The sequence below is a fragment of the Oncorhynchus gorbuscha genome, linkage group LG15 (assembly GCF_021184085.1).
Source record: "Oncorhynchus gorbuscha isolate QuinsamMale2020 ecotype Even-year linkage group LG15, OgorEven_v1.0, whole genome shotgun sequence".
Classification (NCBI taxonomy): Eukaryota; Metazoa; Chordata; class Actinopteri; order Salmoniformes; family Salmonidae; genus Oncorhynchus; species Oncorhynchus gorbuscha.
This window is the reverse complement of record NC_060187.1, coordinates 81362478-81382917: the sequence shown is the minus strand read 5'-3', so window position 1 is coordinate 81382917 and position 20440 is coordinate 81362478. Positions and strand designations below refer to the sequence as shown.

The following is a 20440-nucleotide window of genomic DNA, read 5'->3' as shown; positions in this document are numbered from 1 at the left end:
GCTGGGGGTTTGTGTGGGGGGACTGGAGGAGGAGGGAGAGTGGGAGACCCACCACACCTCCAGGCCTGGACAGACACAAGATAGAGGGATGAGGAGAAAAGAGGAGAAGGCTAAGGAGCAGTATGATATAGATGGGTTGGCTGTGGATGGATGGAGAGATGGAGGAGGGAGGTCAGAGGTGGAGAGGGATAGAGAGACTGATATATTTGGAGGAGTAAAGGAGGATGAGGGAGAGAAAGAGGAGAGCAGAGATGTGTTTAGAACCACGTCTTTCACTGACATGGCGAGAAGGAGGAAGAGAAACAGCGGGTTTGGGGCTAACGTTAGCCTAGCATCTGACTCCTACTACAGCACTGGCAACACCAACACCTCTAACAATGTTAACTTCGAGACTTTCAAATATTCCCCTGTGCTCTCGGAAACCCCTCCTCCGCCTCCCCCCGCGTCCCTTACCCCCTGTCCCCCCTACCCTGCCCCCCCTCAAAGTTTGCACCCTACTCGCCAACTCTTTACGCCCTGAGCGATTTGATTGGCTCATGGCTTTCTCCCCCGATGGTGAAACCCTGACCCTGCCCCCGCCCTTGGAAGTTAGAAAATCCAATGAGGAAACCCTGAAGAAATCTACTTCCGGGTCAACGTCGTCATCTGGGTCAACATCAGGGTCGGGTTCAAAAGTGATGACCTTCAAGGAACTGCGTAACCGTAGCAAACACAGCTCCCCCGGCCTACCAACTAATAACTGAACCGGATCCTGATCCCACAGTCATAACCCCTGACCCTGACTTCCTCTACAACCTCAAGTGGAGGAGGGAAAAGACGGACAGCGACGGAATCCAATGGGAGTACACCTCCCAGGCCCAGGCCACCTTCCTGCAACCACCTCCCCTCACCTCACTGGCTGCTTTTAGGGAAATGTTCCAGAAAGCAGAGGATGCGATTGGACAACCCGAGTTATGTCCCTCGCAGCGGATTGGGTGCTCAGCCAGTGAAGGGAACATGTGGAGGATGGATGGACAGAGAAAAGAGGAGGGAGAAAAGAGGAAAGAAGAGGTGGAGGTGAGAGGAACAGCTGATGGAGGAAGAACCTGTGAGTCAAGAACAACAGGTGAGTTAGATCATGATGATGACTATAGGCCTAGTTGCTGACTGTGAGGTGCTGATTTGGGGTGAAAATGTGGAGGTCGTAACAAACTACAGTATTCACTGAAGTCACCTTCCATCTAATATTATGTACACAACACCACATCTGAAACTGTGTCTCTTGGGAATAAAAACGAAACCAGCAGAGAGAAGGGTGACAAAAACACGGGGAGAATTCTCCGCATTCCAGAGTAGAGGGAAAGAGAAATAAGGGGAACAAGAGAGAGATGCATACATAGATGGGTGCAGTGGAATGTAGTTTCTATTGAGGATGGACAGATAGATGATGGAGATGGAAAGGAGGAGAGAGAGAGGATTAGATGGGCTGCACTCATTCTTTTTCAGGGATGGACAGGTGAGTGTATGGGGTAGAGTGGGAGAGGGAGACAGAGAGGGAGGAAGAGATGGTGGAATCTCTTCAGTGCTTCCTGTGGGCCTGGTGTGATGTCATCACTGCCTTATTCAATTATTCATCCAATCTGCAGACCGGGGGGGGGGGGTACCCACAGCTATCTCCTTCTAGCTCACACTCTCTCTCTCTCCATCTCCCTCTAGCTCACCCTCTCTCTCTCCTTCTAGCTCACCCTCTCTCTCCCCATCTCCCTCTTACTCACCCTCTCTCTCTCTCCCCATTTCCTCTCTCTCTCTCTCTCTCTCTCTCTCTCTCTCTCTCTCCCCATCTCCCTCTCTCTCCCCATCTCCCTCTCTCTACCCATCTCCCTCTCTCTACCCATCTCCCTCTCTCTACCCATCTCCTTCTCTCTCTCCCCATCTCCCTCTCTCTTTCCCCATCTCCCTCTCTCTACCCATCTCCTTCTCTCTCTCCCCATCTCCCACTCTCTTTCCCCATCTCCCACTCTCTCTCCCCATCTCCCTCCCCATCTCCCTCTCTCTCTACCCATCTCCCTCTCTCTCTACCCATCTCCCTCTCTCTCTACCCATCTCCCTCTCTCTCTCCCCATCTCCTTCTCTCTTTCCCCATCTCCCACTCTCTTTCCCCATCTCCCACTCTCTCTCCCCATCTCCCTCCCCATCTCCCTCTCTCTCTACCCATCTCCCTCTCTCTCTACCCATCTCCCTCTTTCTCTACCCATATCCCTCTCTCTCTACCCATCTCCCTCTCTCTCTACCCATCTCCCTCTTTCTCTACCCATATCCCTCTCTCTCTACCCATATCCCTCTCTCTCTCCCCATCTCCCTCTCTCTCTCTCCCTCTCCCCATCTCCCTCTAGCTCTCTTTCTCTGTATATCTCTCTTCCTCTTTGTCTCTTTCCTCCTCCCTCATTCTCTTTCTATCCTTTTCACTGTTTATAGACTGTAGCCTGTTCTCTCGGTCTCTCCTTCCCTCTATCACGCCCTCTCTCTCTCCACTATCTGGTGAGTCATTGGTTCATGTTTTGTTGCCCATCTCCTCCCGTCTCTCTTCTGTCCTTGACCTCTCACTCACTCCTTTCTCCTCTATCTTCCATCTTTCTTTTTTCCAGACTGTTCTCCCCTTCCCAGAATGGCTGAGATTCATACTATAGGCTACCTTTAGAGTAGTTCTTAGTAGAGGTATGATTTTTTAACGCCGATACAGATTATTGGAGGACCAAAAAAGCTGATACCGATTTATCGGACAATTTTTATATATATATATGTAATAATGACAATTACAACCATACTGAATGAACACTTATTTTAACTTAATATAATACTTCATTAAAATGAATTTAGCCTCAAATAAATAATGAAACATGTTCAATTTGGTTTAAATAATGCAAAAACAAAGTGTTGGAGAAGAAAGTAAAAGTGCAATATGTGCCATGTGAAAAAGCTAACGTTAAGGTCCTTGCTCAGAACTTGAGAACATATGAAAGCTGGTGGTTCCTTTTAACATGAGTCTTCAATATTCCCAGGTAAGAAGTTTTAGGTTGTAGTATTTATAGGACTATTTCTCTCTATACCATTTGTATTTCATATACCTTTGACTATTGGATGTTCTAATAGGTACTTTAGTATTGCCAGCCCAATGTCGGGAGTTGATAGGTTTGAAGTCATAAACAGCACAATGCTTGATGCACAGCGAAGTGCTGCTGGCAAAACGCAGTAAAGTGCTGTTGGAATGAATGCTTACCAGCCTGCTGCTGCCTACTATCGCTCAGTCAGACTGCTATATCAAATGTCAAATCATAGACTACATTATAATATAATAACACACAGAAATACGAGCCTTAGGTCATTAAAATGCTCAAATTCGGAAGCTATCATTTTGAAAGCAAAATGTTTATTCTTTCAGTGAACTATGGAACCGTTCTGTATTTTATCTAACGGGTGGCATCCATAAGTCTAAATATTCTTGTTACATTGTACAACCTTCAATGTTATGTCATAATTACATAAAATTCTGACAAATTAGTTCGCAATGAGCCAGGCGGCCCAAACTGTTGCATATACCCTGACTCTGCGTGCAATGAACGCAAGAGAAGTGACACAATTTCCCTACTTAATATTGCCTGCTAACATGAATTTCTTTTAACTAAATATGCAGGTTTAAAAATATATACAGTGGGGCAAAAAAGTATTTAGTCAGTCACCAATTGTGCAAGTTCTCACACTTAAAAAGATGAGAGGCCTGTAATTTTCATCATAGGTACACTTCAACTGTGACAGACAAAATTAGAAGAAAAAAAATCCAGAAAATCACATTGCAGGATTTTTAATGAATTTATTTGCAAATTATGGTGGAAAATAAGTATTTGGTCAATAACAAAAGTTTATCTCAATACTTTGTTATATACCCTTTGTTGGCAATGACAGAGGTCAAACGTTTTCTGTAAGTCCTCACAAGGTTTTCACACACTGTTGCTGGTCTCCTCTAGAGTGGTGATGTTTTGGGGCTGTTGTTGGGCAACACGGACATTCAACTCCCTCCAAAGATTTCTATGGGGTTGAGATCTGGAGACTGGCTAGGCCACTCCAGGACCTTGAAATGCTTCTTATGAAGCCACTCATTCGTTGCCCGGGCGGTGTGTTTGGGATAATAATAATAAATAATAATATATGCCATTTAGCAGACGCTTTTATCCAAAGCGACTTACAGTCATGTGTGCATACATTCTATGTATGGGTGGTCCCGGGAATCGAACCCACTACCCTGGCGTTACAAGCGCCATGCTCTACCAACTGAGCTACAGAAGGATCATTGTCATGCTGAAAGACCCAGCCACATTTCATCTTCAATGCCCTTGCTGATGGAAGGAGGTTTTCACTCAAAATCTCACGATACATGGCCCCATTCATTCTTCCCTTTACACGGATCAGTCGTCCTGGTCCCTTTGCAGAAAAACAGCCCCAAAGCATGATGTTTCCACCCCCATGCTTCACAGTAGGTATGGTGTTCTTTTGATGCAACTCAGCATTTTTTGTCCTCCAAACACGACGAGTTGAGTTTTTACCAAAAAGTTATATTTAGGTTTTATCTGACCATATGATATTCTCCCAATCTTCTCCTGGATCATCCAAATGCTCTCCAGCAAACTTCAGACGGGTCTGGACATGTACTAGCTTAAGCAGGGGGACACGTCTGGCACTGCAGGATTTGAGTCCCTGGCGGCTTAGTGTGTTACTGATGGTAGACTTTGGTTCCAGCTCTCTGCAGGGCATTCACTAGGTCCCCCCGTGTGGTTCTGGGATTTTTGCTCACCGTTCTTCTGATCATCTTGACCCCACGGGGTGAGATCTTGCGTGGAGCCCCAGATCGAGGGAGATTATCAGTGGTCTTGTATGTCTTCCATTTCCTAATAATTGCTCCCACAGTTGATTTCTTAAAACCAAGCTGCTTACCTATTGCAGATTCAGTCTTCCCAGCCTGGTGCAGGTCTACAATTTTGTTTCTGGTGTCCTTTGACAGCTCTTTGGTCTTGGCCTTAGTGGAGTTTGGAGTGTGACTGTTTGAGGTTGTGGACAGGTGTCTTTTATACTGATAACAAGTTCAAACAGGTGCCATCAATACAGGTAATGAGTGGAGGACAGAAGGACAGAGGAGCCTCTTAAAGAAGAAGTTACAGGTCTGTGAGAGCCAGAAATCTTGCTTGTTTGTAGGTGACCAAATACTTATTTTCCACCATAATTTGCAAATAAATTCATTAAAAATCCTACAATGTGATTTTCTGGATTTTTTTTCTCATTTTGTCTGTCATAGTTGAAGTGTACCTATGATGAAAATTACTGGCCTCTCTCATCATGTTAAGTGGGAGAACTTGCACAATTGGTGGCTGACTAAATACTTTTTTGCCCCACTGTATTTGTGTATTGATTTTAAGAAAGGCGTTGCTGTTTATGGTTTGTTACACATTGGTGCAACGACAGTGCTTTTTTCGCGAATGCGCTTGTTAAATACCCATTTGGCGAAGTAGGCTGTGATTCAATGATAAATTAACAGGCACCGCATCGATTATATGCCACGCAGGACAAGCTAGTTAAACTAGTAATATCATCAACCATGTGTAGTTAACTAGTTATTATGTTAAGATTGATTGTTTTTTATAAGATAAGTTTAATGCTAGCTAGCACCTTACTAGCTAGCACCTTACTTTGGCTCCTTGCTGCACTCGCATAACAGGTAGTCAGCCTGCCACGCAGTCTCCTCGTGGAGTGCAATGTAATCAGCCATGATCGGTGTCCAAAAATGCTGATTACCAATTGTTATGAAAACTTGAAATCGGCCCTAATTAACCGGCCATTCCGATTAATCGGTCGACCTCTAGTTCTTAGTTCCATAGGCTGAAGGGCTGAATACCTCTATTCATTTGTATTTCAACTTCACAGCTTTATTGTTTTGGTAACAATTTACATTGTTACAAGTCATTTCATTATGTGAATATTGTCTGAAATATATATTTGTTATTTCTCTAATCAAAGTCACAATGTACTTTTCAGGAGAAATGTTGAATGTATGTGTGTGTGTGTAGCGTGCTTCCTTCTGTGTGTATGTTAAAGCCAAGAGTTATGTGTGGTCAGCTCGTCACAGCAGTAGGATAAACTTATCCTAGGTTATGTAGGGCCAATTTCTACCCACAGACTGTAAACAAATAATACAATTCAGACCAGACTATTTGTCACGTATGCATGTACAGCTTTAAGAACCAAAGAGGAGGGGCTCCATCTACCAACCAATGGCAGAGACTTATTTCACAGTAGCGCAAAATAAACCAGGAAGTGTAATGCGTGGCTGCATCTGAGAGACAGTCAGATCAACTCAAGGCTAAACCAAGGTATGGTAGTTAACACGCTCTGTGTAGCCTCTCTCTCTGTCACGGTGATATTAAATGAGACAATGTATTTCTGTGCAGAATGGACTTCTAGTCAGCATAGGCTATTATCCAATCATCTCCAAGGAGACAGAGAGATAGACCGTGCGCTGCCAGGCATGAATAGAACTCTCCATAGCCTGACTCAGCGTAACCAACGGTACTTTTCTCTGCTAGAGAGAGGGAAAGAAAAAGAGAGAGAGAGAAGGTGAAGATAGAGGACAGCATAACACTACTGTACAGAGAGAGGACAGCATACCACTACTGTACAGAGAGAGAGAGGACAGCATACCACTACTGGAGAGAGAGAGAGAGAGAGAGAGAGAGAGAGAGAGAGAGAGAGAGAGAGAGAGAGAGAGAGAGAGAGAGAGAGAGAGAGAGAGAGAGAGAGAGAGAGAGAGAGAGAGAGAGAGAGAGAGAGAGAGAGAGAGAGAGAGAGAGAGAGAGAGAGAGAGAGAGAGAGAGAGAGAGGACAGCATACCACTACTGTACAGAGAGAGAGGACAGCATACCACTACTGTACAGAGAGAGAGGACAGCATACCACTACTGTACAGAGAGAGAGGACAGCATACCACTACTGTACAGAGAGAGAGGACAGCATACCACTACTGTACAGAGAGAGAGGACAGCATACCACTACTGTACAGAGAGAGGACAGCATACCACTACTGTACAGGACATACCACTACTGTACAGAGAGAGAGGACAGCATACCACTACTGTACAGAGAGAGAGGACAGCATACCACTACTGTACAGAGAGAGAGGACAGCATACCACTACTGTACAGAGAGAGAGGACAGCATACCACTACTGTACAGAGAGAGATAGTACAGCATACCACTACTGTACAGAGAGAGAGGACAGCATACCACTACTGTACAGAGAGAGATAGTACAGCATACCACTACTGTACAGAGAGAGAGGACAGCATACCACTACTGTACAGAGAGAGATAGGACAGCATACCACTACTGTACAGAGAGAGAGGACAGCATACCACTACTGTACAGAGAGATAGGACAGCATACCACTACTGTACAGAGAGAGAGGACAGCATACCACTACTGTACAGAGAGAGAGCACAGCATACCACTACTGTACAAAGAGAGAGGACAGCATACCGCTACTGTACAGAGAGAGAGGACAGCATACCACTACTGTACAGAGAGAGAGGACAGCATACCACTACTGTACAGAGAGAGATAGTACAGCATACCACTACTGTACAGAGAGAGGACAGCATACCACTACTGTACAGAGAGAGATAGTACAGCATACCACTACTGTACAGAGAGAGAGGACAGCATACCACTACTGTACAGAGAGAGAGGACAGCATACCACTACTGTACAGAGAGATAGGACAGCATACCACTACTGTACAGAGAGAGAGGACAGCATACCACTACTGTACAGAGAGATAGGACAGCATACCACTACTGTACAGAGAGAGAGGACAGCATACCACTACTGTACAGAGAGAGGACAGCATACCACTACTGTACAGAGAGAGAGGACAGCATACCACTACTGTACAGAGAGAGAGGACAGCATACCACTACTGTACAGAGAGAGAGGACAGCATACCACTACTGTACAGAGAGACAGCATACCACTACTGTACAGAGAGAGAGGACAGCATACCACTACTGTACAGAGAGAGAGGACAGCATACCACTACTGTACAGAGAGAGAGGACAGCATACCACTACTGTACAGAGAGAGACAGCATACCACTACTGTACAGAGATAGTACACTACCACTACTGTACAGAGAGAGAGGACAGCATACCACTACTGTACAGAGAGAGATAGGACAGCATACCACTACTGTACAGAGAGAGAGGACAGCATACCACTACTGTACAGAGAGAGAGCATACCACTACTGTACAGAGAGAGGACAGCATACCACTACTGTACAGAGAGAGAGGACAGCATACCACTACTGTACAGAGAGAGAGGACAGCATACCACTACTGTACAGAGAGAGAGGACAGCATACCACTACTGTACAGAGAGAGAGGACAGCATACCACTACTGTACAGAGAGAGATAGTACAGCATACCACTACTGTACAGAGAGAGAGGACAGCATACCACTACTGTACAGAGAGAGAGGACAGCATACCACTACTGTACAGAGAGAGACAGCATACCACTACTGTACAAAGAGAGATACCACCACTACTGTACAGAGAGAGAGGACAGCATACCACTACTGTACAGAGAGAGAGGACAGCATACCACTACTGTACAGAGAGAGGACAGCATACCACTACTGTACAGAGAGAGAGGACAGCATACCACTACTGTACAGAGAGAGATAGTACAGCATACCACTACTGTACAGAGAGATAGTACAGCATACCACTACTGTACAGAGAGAGATAGGACAGCATACCACTACTGTACAGAGAGAGGACAGCATACCACTACTGACAGCACACATACCACTACTGTACAGAGAGAGAGGACAGCATACCACTACTGTACCACTACTGTACAGAGAGAGGACAGCATACCACTACTGTACAGAGAGAGAGGACAGCATACCACTACTGTACAGAGAGAGAGCACAGCATACCACTACTGTACAGAGAGAGAGGACAGCATACCACTACTGTACAGAGAGAGATAGTACAGCATACCACTACTGTACAGAGAGAGAGGACAGCATACCACTACTGTACAGAGAGAGATAGTACAGCATACCACTACTGTACAGAGAGAGGACAGCATACCACTACTGTACAGAGAGAGATAGTACAGCATACCACTACTGTACAGAGAGAGAGGACAGCATACCACTACTGTACAGAGAGAGATAGTACAGCATACCACTACTGTACAGAGAGACATAGTACAGCATACCACTACTGTACAGAGAGAGAGAGGACAGCATACCACTACTGTACAGAGAGAGAGGACAGCATACCACTACTGTACAGAGAGAGAGCACAGCATACCACTACTGTACAGCATACCACTACTGTACAGAGAGAGAGGACAGCATACCACTACTGTACAGAGAGAGAGGACAGCATACCACTACTGTACAGAGAGAGAGGACAGCATACCACTACTGTACAGAGAGAGAGGACAGCATACCACTACTGTACAGAGAGAGAGGACAGCATACCACTACTGTACAGAGAGAGAGGACAGCATACCACTACTGTACAGAGAGAGAGGACAGCATACCACTACTGTACAGAGAGAGAGAGGACAGCATACCACTACTGTACAGAGAGAGAGGACAGCATACCACTACTGTACAGAGAGAGAGGACAGCATACCACTACTGTACAGAGAGAGAGGACAGCATACCACTACTGTACAGAGAGAGATACCACTACTGTACAGACAGCATACCACTACTGTACAGAGAGAGAGGACAGCATACCACTACTGTACAGAGAGAGAGGACAGCATACCACTACTGTACAGAGAGAGAGGACAGCATACCACTACTGTACAGAGAGAGAGGACAGCATACCACTACTGTACAGAGAGAGAGGACAGCATACCACTACTGTACAGAGAGAGAGGACAGCATACCACTACTGTACAGAGAGAGAGGACAGCATACCACTACTGTACAGAGAGAGAGGACAGCATACCACTACTGTACAGAGAGAGAGTACAGCATACCACTACTGTACAGAGAGAGATAGTACAGCATACCACTACTGTACAGAGAGAGAGGACAGCATACCACTACTGTACAGAGAGAGAGGACAGCATACCACTACTGTACACAGCATACCACTACTGTACAGAGAGAGAGGACAGCATACCACTACTGTACAGAGAGAGAGGACAGCATACCACTACTGTACAGAGAGAGAGGACAGCATACCACTACTGTACCACAGTACAGAGAGAGGACAGCATACCACTACTGTACAGAGAGAGAGGACAGCATACCACTACTGTACAGAGAGAGGAGCATACCACTAGGACAGCATACCACTACTGTACAGAGAGAGAGGACAGCATACCACTACTGTACAGAGAGAGAGAGGACAGCATACCACTACTGTACAGAGAGAAAGGACAGCATACCACTACTGTACAGAGAGAAAGGACAGCATACCACTACTGTACAGAGAGAAAGGACAGCATACCACTACTGTACAGAGAGAAAGGACAGCATACCACCACAGAGAGAGGACAGCATACCACTACTGTACAGAGAGAAAGGACAGCATACCACTACTGTACAGAGAGAAAGGACAGCATACCACTACTGTACAGAGAGAGAGGACAGCATACCACTACTGTACAGAGAGAGAGGACAGCATACCACTACTGTACAGAGAGAGAGGACAGCATACCACTACTGTACAGAGAGAAAGGACAGCATACCACTACTGTACAGAGAGAAAGGACAGCATACCACTACTGTACAGAGAGAGAGGACAGCATACCACTACTGTACAGAGAGAGAGGACAGCATACCACTACTGTACAGAGAGAGAGGACAGCATACCACTACTGTACAGAGAGAAAGGACAGCATACCACTACTGTACAGAGAGAAAGGACAGCATACCACTACTGTACAGAGAGAGAGGACAGCATACCACTACTGTACAGAGAGAGAGGACAGCATACCACTACTGTACAGAGAGAGAGGACAGCATACCACTACTGTACAGAGAGACAGGATACCACTAGTACATACCACCACTGTACAGAGAGAAAGGACAGCATACCACTACTGTACAGAGAGAGAGGACAGCATACCACTACTGTACAGAGAGAGAGGACAGCATACCACTACTGTACAGAGAGAGAGGACAGCATACCACTACTGTACAGAGAGAGAGGACAGCATACCACTACTGTACAGAGAGATAGGACAGCATACCACTACTGTACAGAGAGATAGGACAGCATACCACTACTGTACATACTGTACAGAGAGAGAGGACAGCATACCACTACTGTACAGAGAGAGAGGACAGCATACCACTACTGTACAGAGAGATAGGACAGCATACCACTACTGTACAGAGAGATAGGACAGCATACCACTACTGTACAGAGAGATAGGACAGCATACCACTACTGTACAGAGAGAGAGGACAGCATACCACTACTGTACAGAGAGAGAGGACAGCATACCACTACTGTACAGAGAGAAAGGACAGCATACCACTACTGTACAGAGAGAAAGGACAGCATACCACTACTGTACAGAGAGATAGGACAGCATACCACTACTGTACAGAGAGATAGGACAGCATACCACTACTGTACAGAGAGAGAGGACAGCATACCACTACTGTACAGAGAGATAGGACAGCATACCACTACTGTACAGAGAGAGGACAGCATACCACTACTGTACAGAGAGAGGACAGCATACCACTACTGTATAGGCGGGGTTGAAATAATAGTGAACGACTGTGAGAGTTCATGAACCACCTCCATTGACTCTGTAATGTATTGTGGTCAGTCTGTGTGTGTCTGTTGGGTCAGACTATTGGACATACTGTATGTTGTTGTGTGGATACTGGGTGGTGTACTGCGTTACTGCATGTTGTGGTGGGGATCTACTGGTTTACATTGCATTCTTCTCTCAACAGACACTAACATTCTCTCCATCTCTCTCTCTTCCCAATTTATTTGCAACATACACTTTTGCTCCTCTCCTTGTTCTCATCCCTCTATCCCATCCGTCCTTCCAACGTTTGTCCATGGTTCTGCTTCTCCTTTACCTTCTCCTCTTCTCCGCTTTCGCTTGTCCTCCGGCCCCCAACTACCCCTACCTACCCCCGACCTCTCCTACCTGCTCCTACCTGCCCCAAACTACCCCCACCTACCCCCAACTACCCCTACCTGCCCCCAACTAACCCTACCTACCCCCGACATCTCCTACCTGCTCCTACCTGCCCCCAACTACACCCACCTGCCCCCAACTACCCCTACCTGCCCCCAACTACCCCTACCTACCCCTAACCTCTCCTACCTGCTCCTACCTGCCCCCAACTACCCCTACCTGCCCCCAACTACCCCTACCTGCCCCCAACTACCCCTACTTCCCCCAACTACCCCCACCTGCCCCCAACTACCCCTACCTGCCCCAACCTCCACCTACCCCTACCTGCCCCCAACTACCCCTACCTGCCCCCAACTAACCATACTTGCCCCTACCTGCCCCCAACTACCCCCCCAACTGCCCCTACCTACCCCCAACTACCACCTCCTGCCCCCAACTATCGCCTCCTGCCCCCAACTACCCCTACCTGCCCCCTACCCACACACACCACTTACTCACACTCCTACCCCTGAATGCCCCCTTGTCCACCTCAAATCCCCATTTCCTCCTCAACCTGCCCTTGTTACTCATACTCCTCTCCCTTCTCCCCTTTGCCCCTTTTGACTGGGCAGTGTCCTCACCCCCTCTCTCCCTGGCCCACTCCCAGCCCTCCTCCTATTTCCTCCACCCTTACCGCCCAGGATACTGTGGTGCTCATACGAGACCAGTCCCCAGGACCCAACCTCACAGCCACACTGAAATCCAGTCCACAGCCATAGGCCCTAACCCCTACACTACCCAGTCCACGGCCCCTAACCCCTACACTACCCAGTCCACAGCCATAGGCCCTAACCCCTACACTACCCAGTCCACGACCCCTAACCCCTACACTACCCAGTCCACGACCCCTAACCCCTACACTACCCAGTTATCTAAGCCCTTTGCTACACCATACACTCACACAGATATAAATGAAGACAGCCATGGAACTTATTCTGAGAATGATATTGATTCTGGATATAGTGACTATTTTAAGAAGGATGGAGGCCTAGACTCTGCACATCGTTTTGGAAAGGACTTCAAGAGCAACATTGATAGTTTGTATCGTTATGTGAATGAGTCCAAGACTAAAGAAAGGCTGGAGTATGGCTTTGTCTCTGAATCCATCACTGACTTTGACTCCCTCTACTGCACCGCTAACGTCACTGATAAACAGCCTCACACCGGCTCACACACACTCGTCAGCAATGACACACACACTCAAGGCTGCACCACCCCATATAAAAACGTTGACGCGACGATGATGGCATATGCCAAAACACACACTGTCGGTTCCCTTGGTCGCACTGACACACACACACACACCTCTCACCCTGGCCAGAGCAGAACCTCTAAAGATCTCCCTCCCCTCCCTACCTGGTACCTCTACCACCCCAAAAACTGTCCCATCCACAGGGGTGCCCCACCCCGCCTCTCCCCCATCGGGGCTCTCGACCCCCCCTATCGCTCTGGAGCCCCCCCTCCGGGCCTGGACGCATCCTGCCTCAGCTCACCCCTGTTTCCCGCTCTCACACCCTCCCAGCCCTGGCCGCCCCCTCTACTACCCCTTCCTCTACCCCCTATCCCCCCCAGGAAAACCTCAGACCCCCAAAACTCATCCAGGCTCCGCCGCTGCCGCCCACGCTGAGTAAGAGCTCTCTCTCACACACTCCCTCCCCTTGTGTAACACCCTGCTCTCTCTCTCACACACTCCCTCCCCCTGTCTAACACCCTGCTCTCTCTCTCACACAATCCCTCCCCCTGTCTAACACCCTGCTCTCTCTCTCACACACTCCCTCCCCTTGTGTAACACCCTGCTCTCTCTCTCACACTCCCTCCCCTTGTCTAACACCCTGCTCTCTCTCTCACACACTCCCTCCCCCTGTGTAACACCCTGCTCTCTCTCACACACTCCCTCCCCCTGTGTCACACCCTGCTCTCTCTCTCACACACTCCCTCCCCTGTGTAACACCCTGCTCTCTCTCTCACACACTCCCTCCCCTGTGTAACACCCTGCTCTCTCTCTCACACACTCCCTCCCCTGTGTAACACCCTGCTCTCTCTCTCACACACTCCCTCCCCTTGTGTAACACCCTGCTCTCTCTCACACACTCCCTCCCCCTGTCTAACACCCTGCTCTCTCTCACACACTCCCTCCCCTGTCTAACACCCTGCTCTCTCTCTCACACACTCCCTCCCCTTGTGTAACACCCTGCTCTCTCTCTCACACACTCCCTCCCCTTGTGTAACACCCTGCTCTCTCTCACACACACTCCCTCCCCTTGTGTAACACCCTGCTCTCTCTCTCACACAATCCCTCCCCTTGTGTAACACCCTGCTCTCTCTCTCACACACTCCCTCCCCTTGTGTAACACCCTGCTCTCTCTCTCACACACTCCCTCCCCTTGTGTAACACCCTGCTCTCTCTCTCACACACTCCCTCCCCTTGTGTAACACCCTGCTCTCTCTCACACACTCCCTCCCCCTGTCTAACACCCTGCTCTCTCTCACACACTCCCTCCCCCTGTCTAACACCCTGCTCTCTCTCACACACTCCCTCCCCTTGTGTAACACCCTGCTCTCTCTCTCACACTCCCTCCCCCTGTCTAACACCCTGCTCTCTCTCTCACACAATCCCTCCCCCTGTCTAACACCCTGCTCTCTCTCTCACACACTCCCTCCCCTTGTGTAACACCCTGCTCTCTCTCTCACGCACTCCCTCCCCTTGTGTAACACCCTGCTCTCTCTCACACACTCCCTCCCCTGTCTAACACCCTGCTCTCTCTCACACACTCCCTCCCCTGTCTAACACCCTGCTCTCTCTCACACACTCCCTCCCCTTGTGTAACACCCTGCTCTCTCTCTCACACTCCCTCCCCTGTCTAACACCCTGCTCTCTCTCTCACACAATCCCTCCCCTGTCTAACACCCTGCTCTCTCTATCACACACTCCCTCCCCTGTCTAACACCCTGCTCTCTCTCACACAATCCCTCCCCTGTCTAACACCCTGCTCTCTCTCTCACACACTCCCTCCCCTTGTGTAACACCCTGCTCTCTCTCTCACACTCCCTCCCCTGTCTAACACCCTGCTCTCTCTCTCACACAATCCCTCCCCCTGTCTAACACCCTGCTCTCTCTCTCACACACTCCCTCCCCTTGTGTAACACCCTGCTCTCTCTCTCACACTCCCTCCCCCTGTCTAACACCCTGCTCTCTCTCACACACTCCCTCCCCTTGTGTAACACCCTGCTCTCTCTCTCACACTCCCTCCCCCTGTCTAACACCCTGCTCTCTCTCTCACACAATCCCTCCCCTTGTGTAACACCCTGCTCTCTCTCTCACACACTCCCTCCCCTTGTGTAACACCCTGCTCTCTCTCTCACACTCCCTCCCCCTGTCTAACACCCTGCTCTCTCTCTCACACACTCCCTCCCCTTGTGTAACACCCTGCTCTCTCTCTCACACACTCCCTCCCCTTGTGTAACACCCTGCTCTCTCTCACACACTCCCTCCCCCTGTCTAACACCCTGCTCTCTCTCACACACTCCCTCCCCCTGTCTAACACCCTGCTCTCTCTCACACACTCCCTCCCCTTGTGTAACACCCTGCTCTCTCTCTCACACTCCCTCCCCCTGTCTAACACCCTGCTCTCTCTCTCACACAATCCCTCCCCCTGTCTAACACCCTGCTCTCTCTCTCACACACTCCCTCCCCTTGTGTAACACCCTGCTCTCTCTCTCACACTCCCTCCCCCTGTCTAACACCCTGCTCTCTCTCTCACACAATCCCTCCCCTGTCTAACACCCTGCTCTCTCTCTCACACACTCCCTCCCCTTGTGTAACACCCTGCTCTCTCTCTCACACTCCCTCCCCTGTCTAACACCCTGCTCTCTCTCTCACACAATCCCTCCCCTGTCTAACACCCTGCTCTCTCTCTCACACACTCCCTCCCCTTGTGTAACACCCTGCTCTCTCTCTCACACTCCCTCCCCTGTCTAACACCCTGCTCTCTCTCACACACTCCCTCCCCTTGTGTAACACCCTGCTCTCTCTCTCACACTCCCTCCCCTGTCTAACACCCTGCTCTCTCTCTCACACAATCCCTCCCCCTGTCTAACACCCTGCTCTCTCTCACACACTCCCTCCCCTGTCTAACAACCTGCTCTCTCTCTCACACACTCCCTCCCCTGTCTAACACCCTGCTCTCTCTCTCACACACTCCCTCCCCCTGTCTAACACCCTGCTCTCTCTCTCACACACTCCCTCCCCCTGTCTAACACCCTGCTCTCTCTCTTACACTCCCTCCCCTGTCTAACACCCTGCTCTCTCACACACTCCCTCCCCCTGTCTAACACCCTGCTCTCTCTCACACTCCCCTGTCTAACACCCTGCTCTCTCTCACACACTCCCTCCCCTGTCTAACACCCTGCTCTCTCTCTCACAAACTCCCTCCCCTGTCTAACACCCTGCTCTCTCTCACACACTCCCTCCCCTGTCTAACACCCTGCTCTCTCTCAAACACCCCCTGTCTAACACCCTGCTCTCTCTCACACACACTCTCTCCCCTGTCTAACACCCTGCTCTCTCTCTCACACACTCCCTCCCCATGTCTAACACCCTGCTCTCTCTCTAACACACTCCCTCCCCATGTCTAACACCCTGCTCTCTCTCTCACACACTCCCTCCCCATGTCTAACACCCTGCTCTCTCTCTCACACACTCCCTCCCCCTGTCTAACACCCTGCTCACCTGTCTGTCAGTCTGTCTAACACCCTGCTCACCTGTCTATCTAACACCCTGCTCGCCTGTCTGTCAGTCTGCCTAACACCCTGCTCGCCTGTCTGTCTAACACCCTGCTCGCCTGTCTGTCAGTCTGTCTAACACCCTGCTCGCCTGTCTGTCAGTCAGTCTGTCTAACACCCTGCTCGCCTGTCTGTCTAACACCCTGCTCGCCTGTCTGTCTAACACCCTGCTCGCCTGTCTGTCAGTCTGTCTAACACCCTGCTCGCCTGTCTGTCAGTCAGTCTGTCTAACACCCTGCTCGCCTGTCTGTCTAACACCCTGCTCGCCTGTCTGTCTAACACCCTGCTCACCTGTCTGTCAGTCTGCCTAACACTCTGCTCGCCTGGCTGTCACTCTGTCTGTCTGTCTTATGCCCTGCTCGCCTGTCTGCCAGTCTGTCGAACACCCTGCTCGCCTGGCTGTCACTCTGTCTGTCTGTCTTATGCCCTGCTCGCCTGTCTGCCAGTCTGTCGAACACCCTGCTCGCCTGTCTGCCACTCTGTCTAACACCCTGCTCGCCTGTCTGTCTAACACCCTGCTCGCCTGTCTGTCTAACACCCTGCTCGCCTGTCTGTCTAACACCCTGCTCACCTGTCTGTCTAACACCCTGCTCACCTGTCTGTCTAACACCCTGCTCGCCTGTCTGTCTAATACCCTGCTCACCTGTCTGTCTAACACCCTGCTCGCCTGTCTGTCAGTCTGTCTAACACCCTGCTCGCCTGTCTGTCAGTCTGTCTAACACCCTGCTCGCCTGTCTGCCACTCTGTCTAACACCCTGCTCGCCTGTCTGCCACTCTGTCTAACACCCTGCTCGCCTGTCTGTCTAACACCCTGCTCGCCTGTCGGTCTAACACCCTGCTCGCCTGTCGGTCTAACACCCTGCTCGCCTGTCTGTCTAACACCCTGCTCGCCTGTCTGTCTAATACCCTGCTCACCTGTCTGTCTAACACCCTGCTCGCCTGTCTGTCAGTCTGTCTAACACCCTGCTCGCCTGTCTGTCAGTCTGTCTAACACCCTGCTCGCCTGTCTGTCTAACACCCTGCTCGCCTGTCTGCCACTCTGTCTAACACCCTGCTCGCCTGTCTGTCTAGCACCCTGCTCGCCTGTCTGTCTAACACCCTGCTCGCCTGTCTGTCTAACACCCTGCTCGCCTGTCTGTCAGTCTGTCTAACACCCTGCTCGCCTGTCTGTCAGTCTGTCTAACACCCTGCTCGCCTGTCTGTCTTACACCCTGCTCGCCTGTCTGTCAGTCTGTCTAACACCCTGCTCGCCTGTCTGTCTGTCTGTCTGTCTGTCTGTCTGTCTGTCTGTCTGTCTGTCTGTCTGTCTGTCTGTCTGTCTGTCTGTCTGTCTGTCTGTCTGTCTGTCTGTCTGTCTGTCTGTCTAACAGTCTGCTCGCCTGTCTGTCACTCTAACACCCTGCTCGCCTGTCTGTCTAATACCCTGCTCGCCTGTCTGTCTAACACCCTGCTCGCCTGTCTGTCTAACACCCTGCTCGCCTGTCTGTCTAACACTCTGCTCGCCTGTCTGTCACTCTGTCTGTCTAATACTCTGCTCGCCTGACTGTCACTCTAACACCCTGCTCGCCTGTCTGTCTAACACCCTGCTCGCCTGTCTGTCACTCTAACACCCTGCTCGCCTGTCAATACCCTGCTCGCCTGTCTGTCTAACACCCTGCTCGCCTGTCTGTCTAACACCCTGCTCGCCTGTCTGTCTAACACTCTGCTCGCCTGTCTGTCACTCTGTCTGTCTAATACTCTGCTCGCCTGACTGTCACTCTAACACCCTGCTCGCCTGTCTGTCTAATACCCTGCTCGCCTGTCTGTCTAACACCCTGCTCGCCTGTCTGTCTAACACCCTGCTCGCCTGTCTGTCTAACACCCTGCTCGCCTGTCTGTCAGTCTGTCTAACACCCTGCTCGCCTGTCTGTCTAATACCCTGCTCGCCTGTCTGTCTAACACCTTGCTCACCTGTCTGTCTAACACCCTGCTCACCTGTCTGTCAGTCTGTCTAACACCCTGCTCACCTGTCTGTCAGTCTGTCTAACACCCTGCTCGTCTGTCTGTCGGTCTTTCTAACACCCTGCTCGCCTGTCTGTCTAACACCCTGCTCGCCTGTCTGTCTAACACCCTGCTCGCCTGTCTGTCTAACACCCTGCTCGCCTGTCTGTCTAACACCCTGCTCACCTGTCTGTCTAACACCTTGCTCACCTGTCTGTCTAACACCCTGCTCACCTGTCTGTCAGTCTGTCTAACACCCTGCTCACCTGTCTGTCAGTCTGTCTAACACCCTGCTCGTCTGTCTGTCGGTCTTTCTAACACCCTGCTCGCCTGTCTGTCAGTCTGTCTAACTCCCTGCTCGCCTGTCTGTCTAACACCCTGCTCGCCTGTTTGTCTAACACCCTGCTGGCCTGTCTGTCAGTCTGTCTAACACCCTGCTCGCCTGTCTGTCAGTCTGTCTAACTCCCTGCTCGCCTGTCTGTCTAACACCCTGCTCGCCTGTTTGTCTAACACCCTGCTGGCCTGTCTGTCTAACACTCTGTTTTGTTTGTCTAACACCCTGCTGGCCTGTCTGTCTGTCTGTTTTTCTGTCTGTCTGTCTGTCTGTCTGTCTGTCTGTCTGTCTGTCTGTCTGTCTGTCTGTCTGTCTGTCTGTCTGTCTGTCTGTCTGTCTGTCTTACACTCTGCTCGCCTGTCTGTCACTCTATCTAACACCTTGCTCACCTGTCTGTCTAACACCCTGCTCACCTGTCTGTCAGTCTGTCTAACACCCTGCTCACCTGTCTGTCAGTCTGTCTAACACCCTGCTCGTCTGTCTGTCGGTCTTTCTAACACCCTGCTCGCCTGTCTGTCTAACACCCTGCTCGCCTGTCTGTCTAACACCCTGCTCGCCTGTCTGTCTAACACCCTGCTCACCTGTCTGTCTAACACCTTGCTCACCTGTCTGTCTAACACCCTGCTCACCTGTCTGTCAGTCTGTCTAACACCCTGCTCACCTGTCTGTCAGTCTGTCTAACACCCTGCTCGTCTGTCTGTCGGTCTTTCTAACACCCTGCTCGCCTGTCTGTCTAACACCCTGCTCGCCTGTCTGTCTAACACCCTGCTCGCCTGTCTGTCTAACACCCTGCTCGCCTGTCTGTCTAACACCCTGCTCACCTGTCTGCCAGTCTGTCTAACACCCTGCTCGCCTGTCTGTCAGTCTGTCAAACACCCTGCTCAACTGTCTGTCTAACACCCTGCTCGCCTGTCTGCCACTCTGTCTAACTCCCTGCTCGCCTGTCTGTCTAACACCCTGCTCGCCTGTTTGTCTAACACCCTGCTGGCCTGTCTGTCTGCCACTCTGTTTTTCTGTCTAACACCCTGCTCGTCTGTCTGTCTGTCTGTCTGTCTGTCTGTCTGTCTGTCTGTCTGTCTGTC

General features: G+C 50.1%; 1 protein-coding gene across 7 annotated transcripts in view; it reads left to right on the top strand.

The window, feature by feature from the left end:
• Positions 1 to 14: 14 nt before the first annotated feature.
• Positions 15 to 20440, top strand: part of LOC123998204 (AP-4 complex accessory subunit RUSC1-like) — a 37521-nt gene continuing 17095 nt past the window's right edge. The window contains exons 1-2 of one of the 7 annotated variants that reach the window (XM_046303231.1): positions 969 to 1105; positions 12835 to 13889. Coding sequence is in view for 4 of the 7 variants with exons in the window: in XM_046303228.1 (XP_046159184.1) it covers positions 913 to 1105 (193 nt within the window). In the remaining 3 variants the exon portion in view is untranslated. Of the gene's footprint in view, positions 1106 to 6308; positions 6396 to 12834; positions 13890 to 20440 lie in introns of those variants that run through there. The other 6 variants (XM_046303232.1, XM_046303228.1, XM_046303227.1 and 3 more) reach the window with 6 other exon arrangements.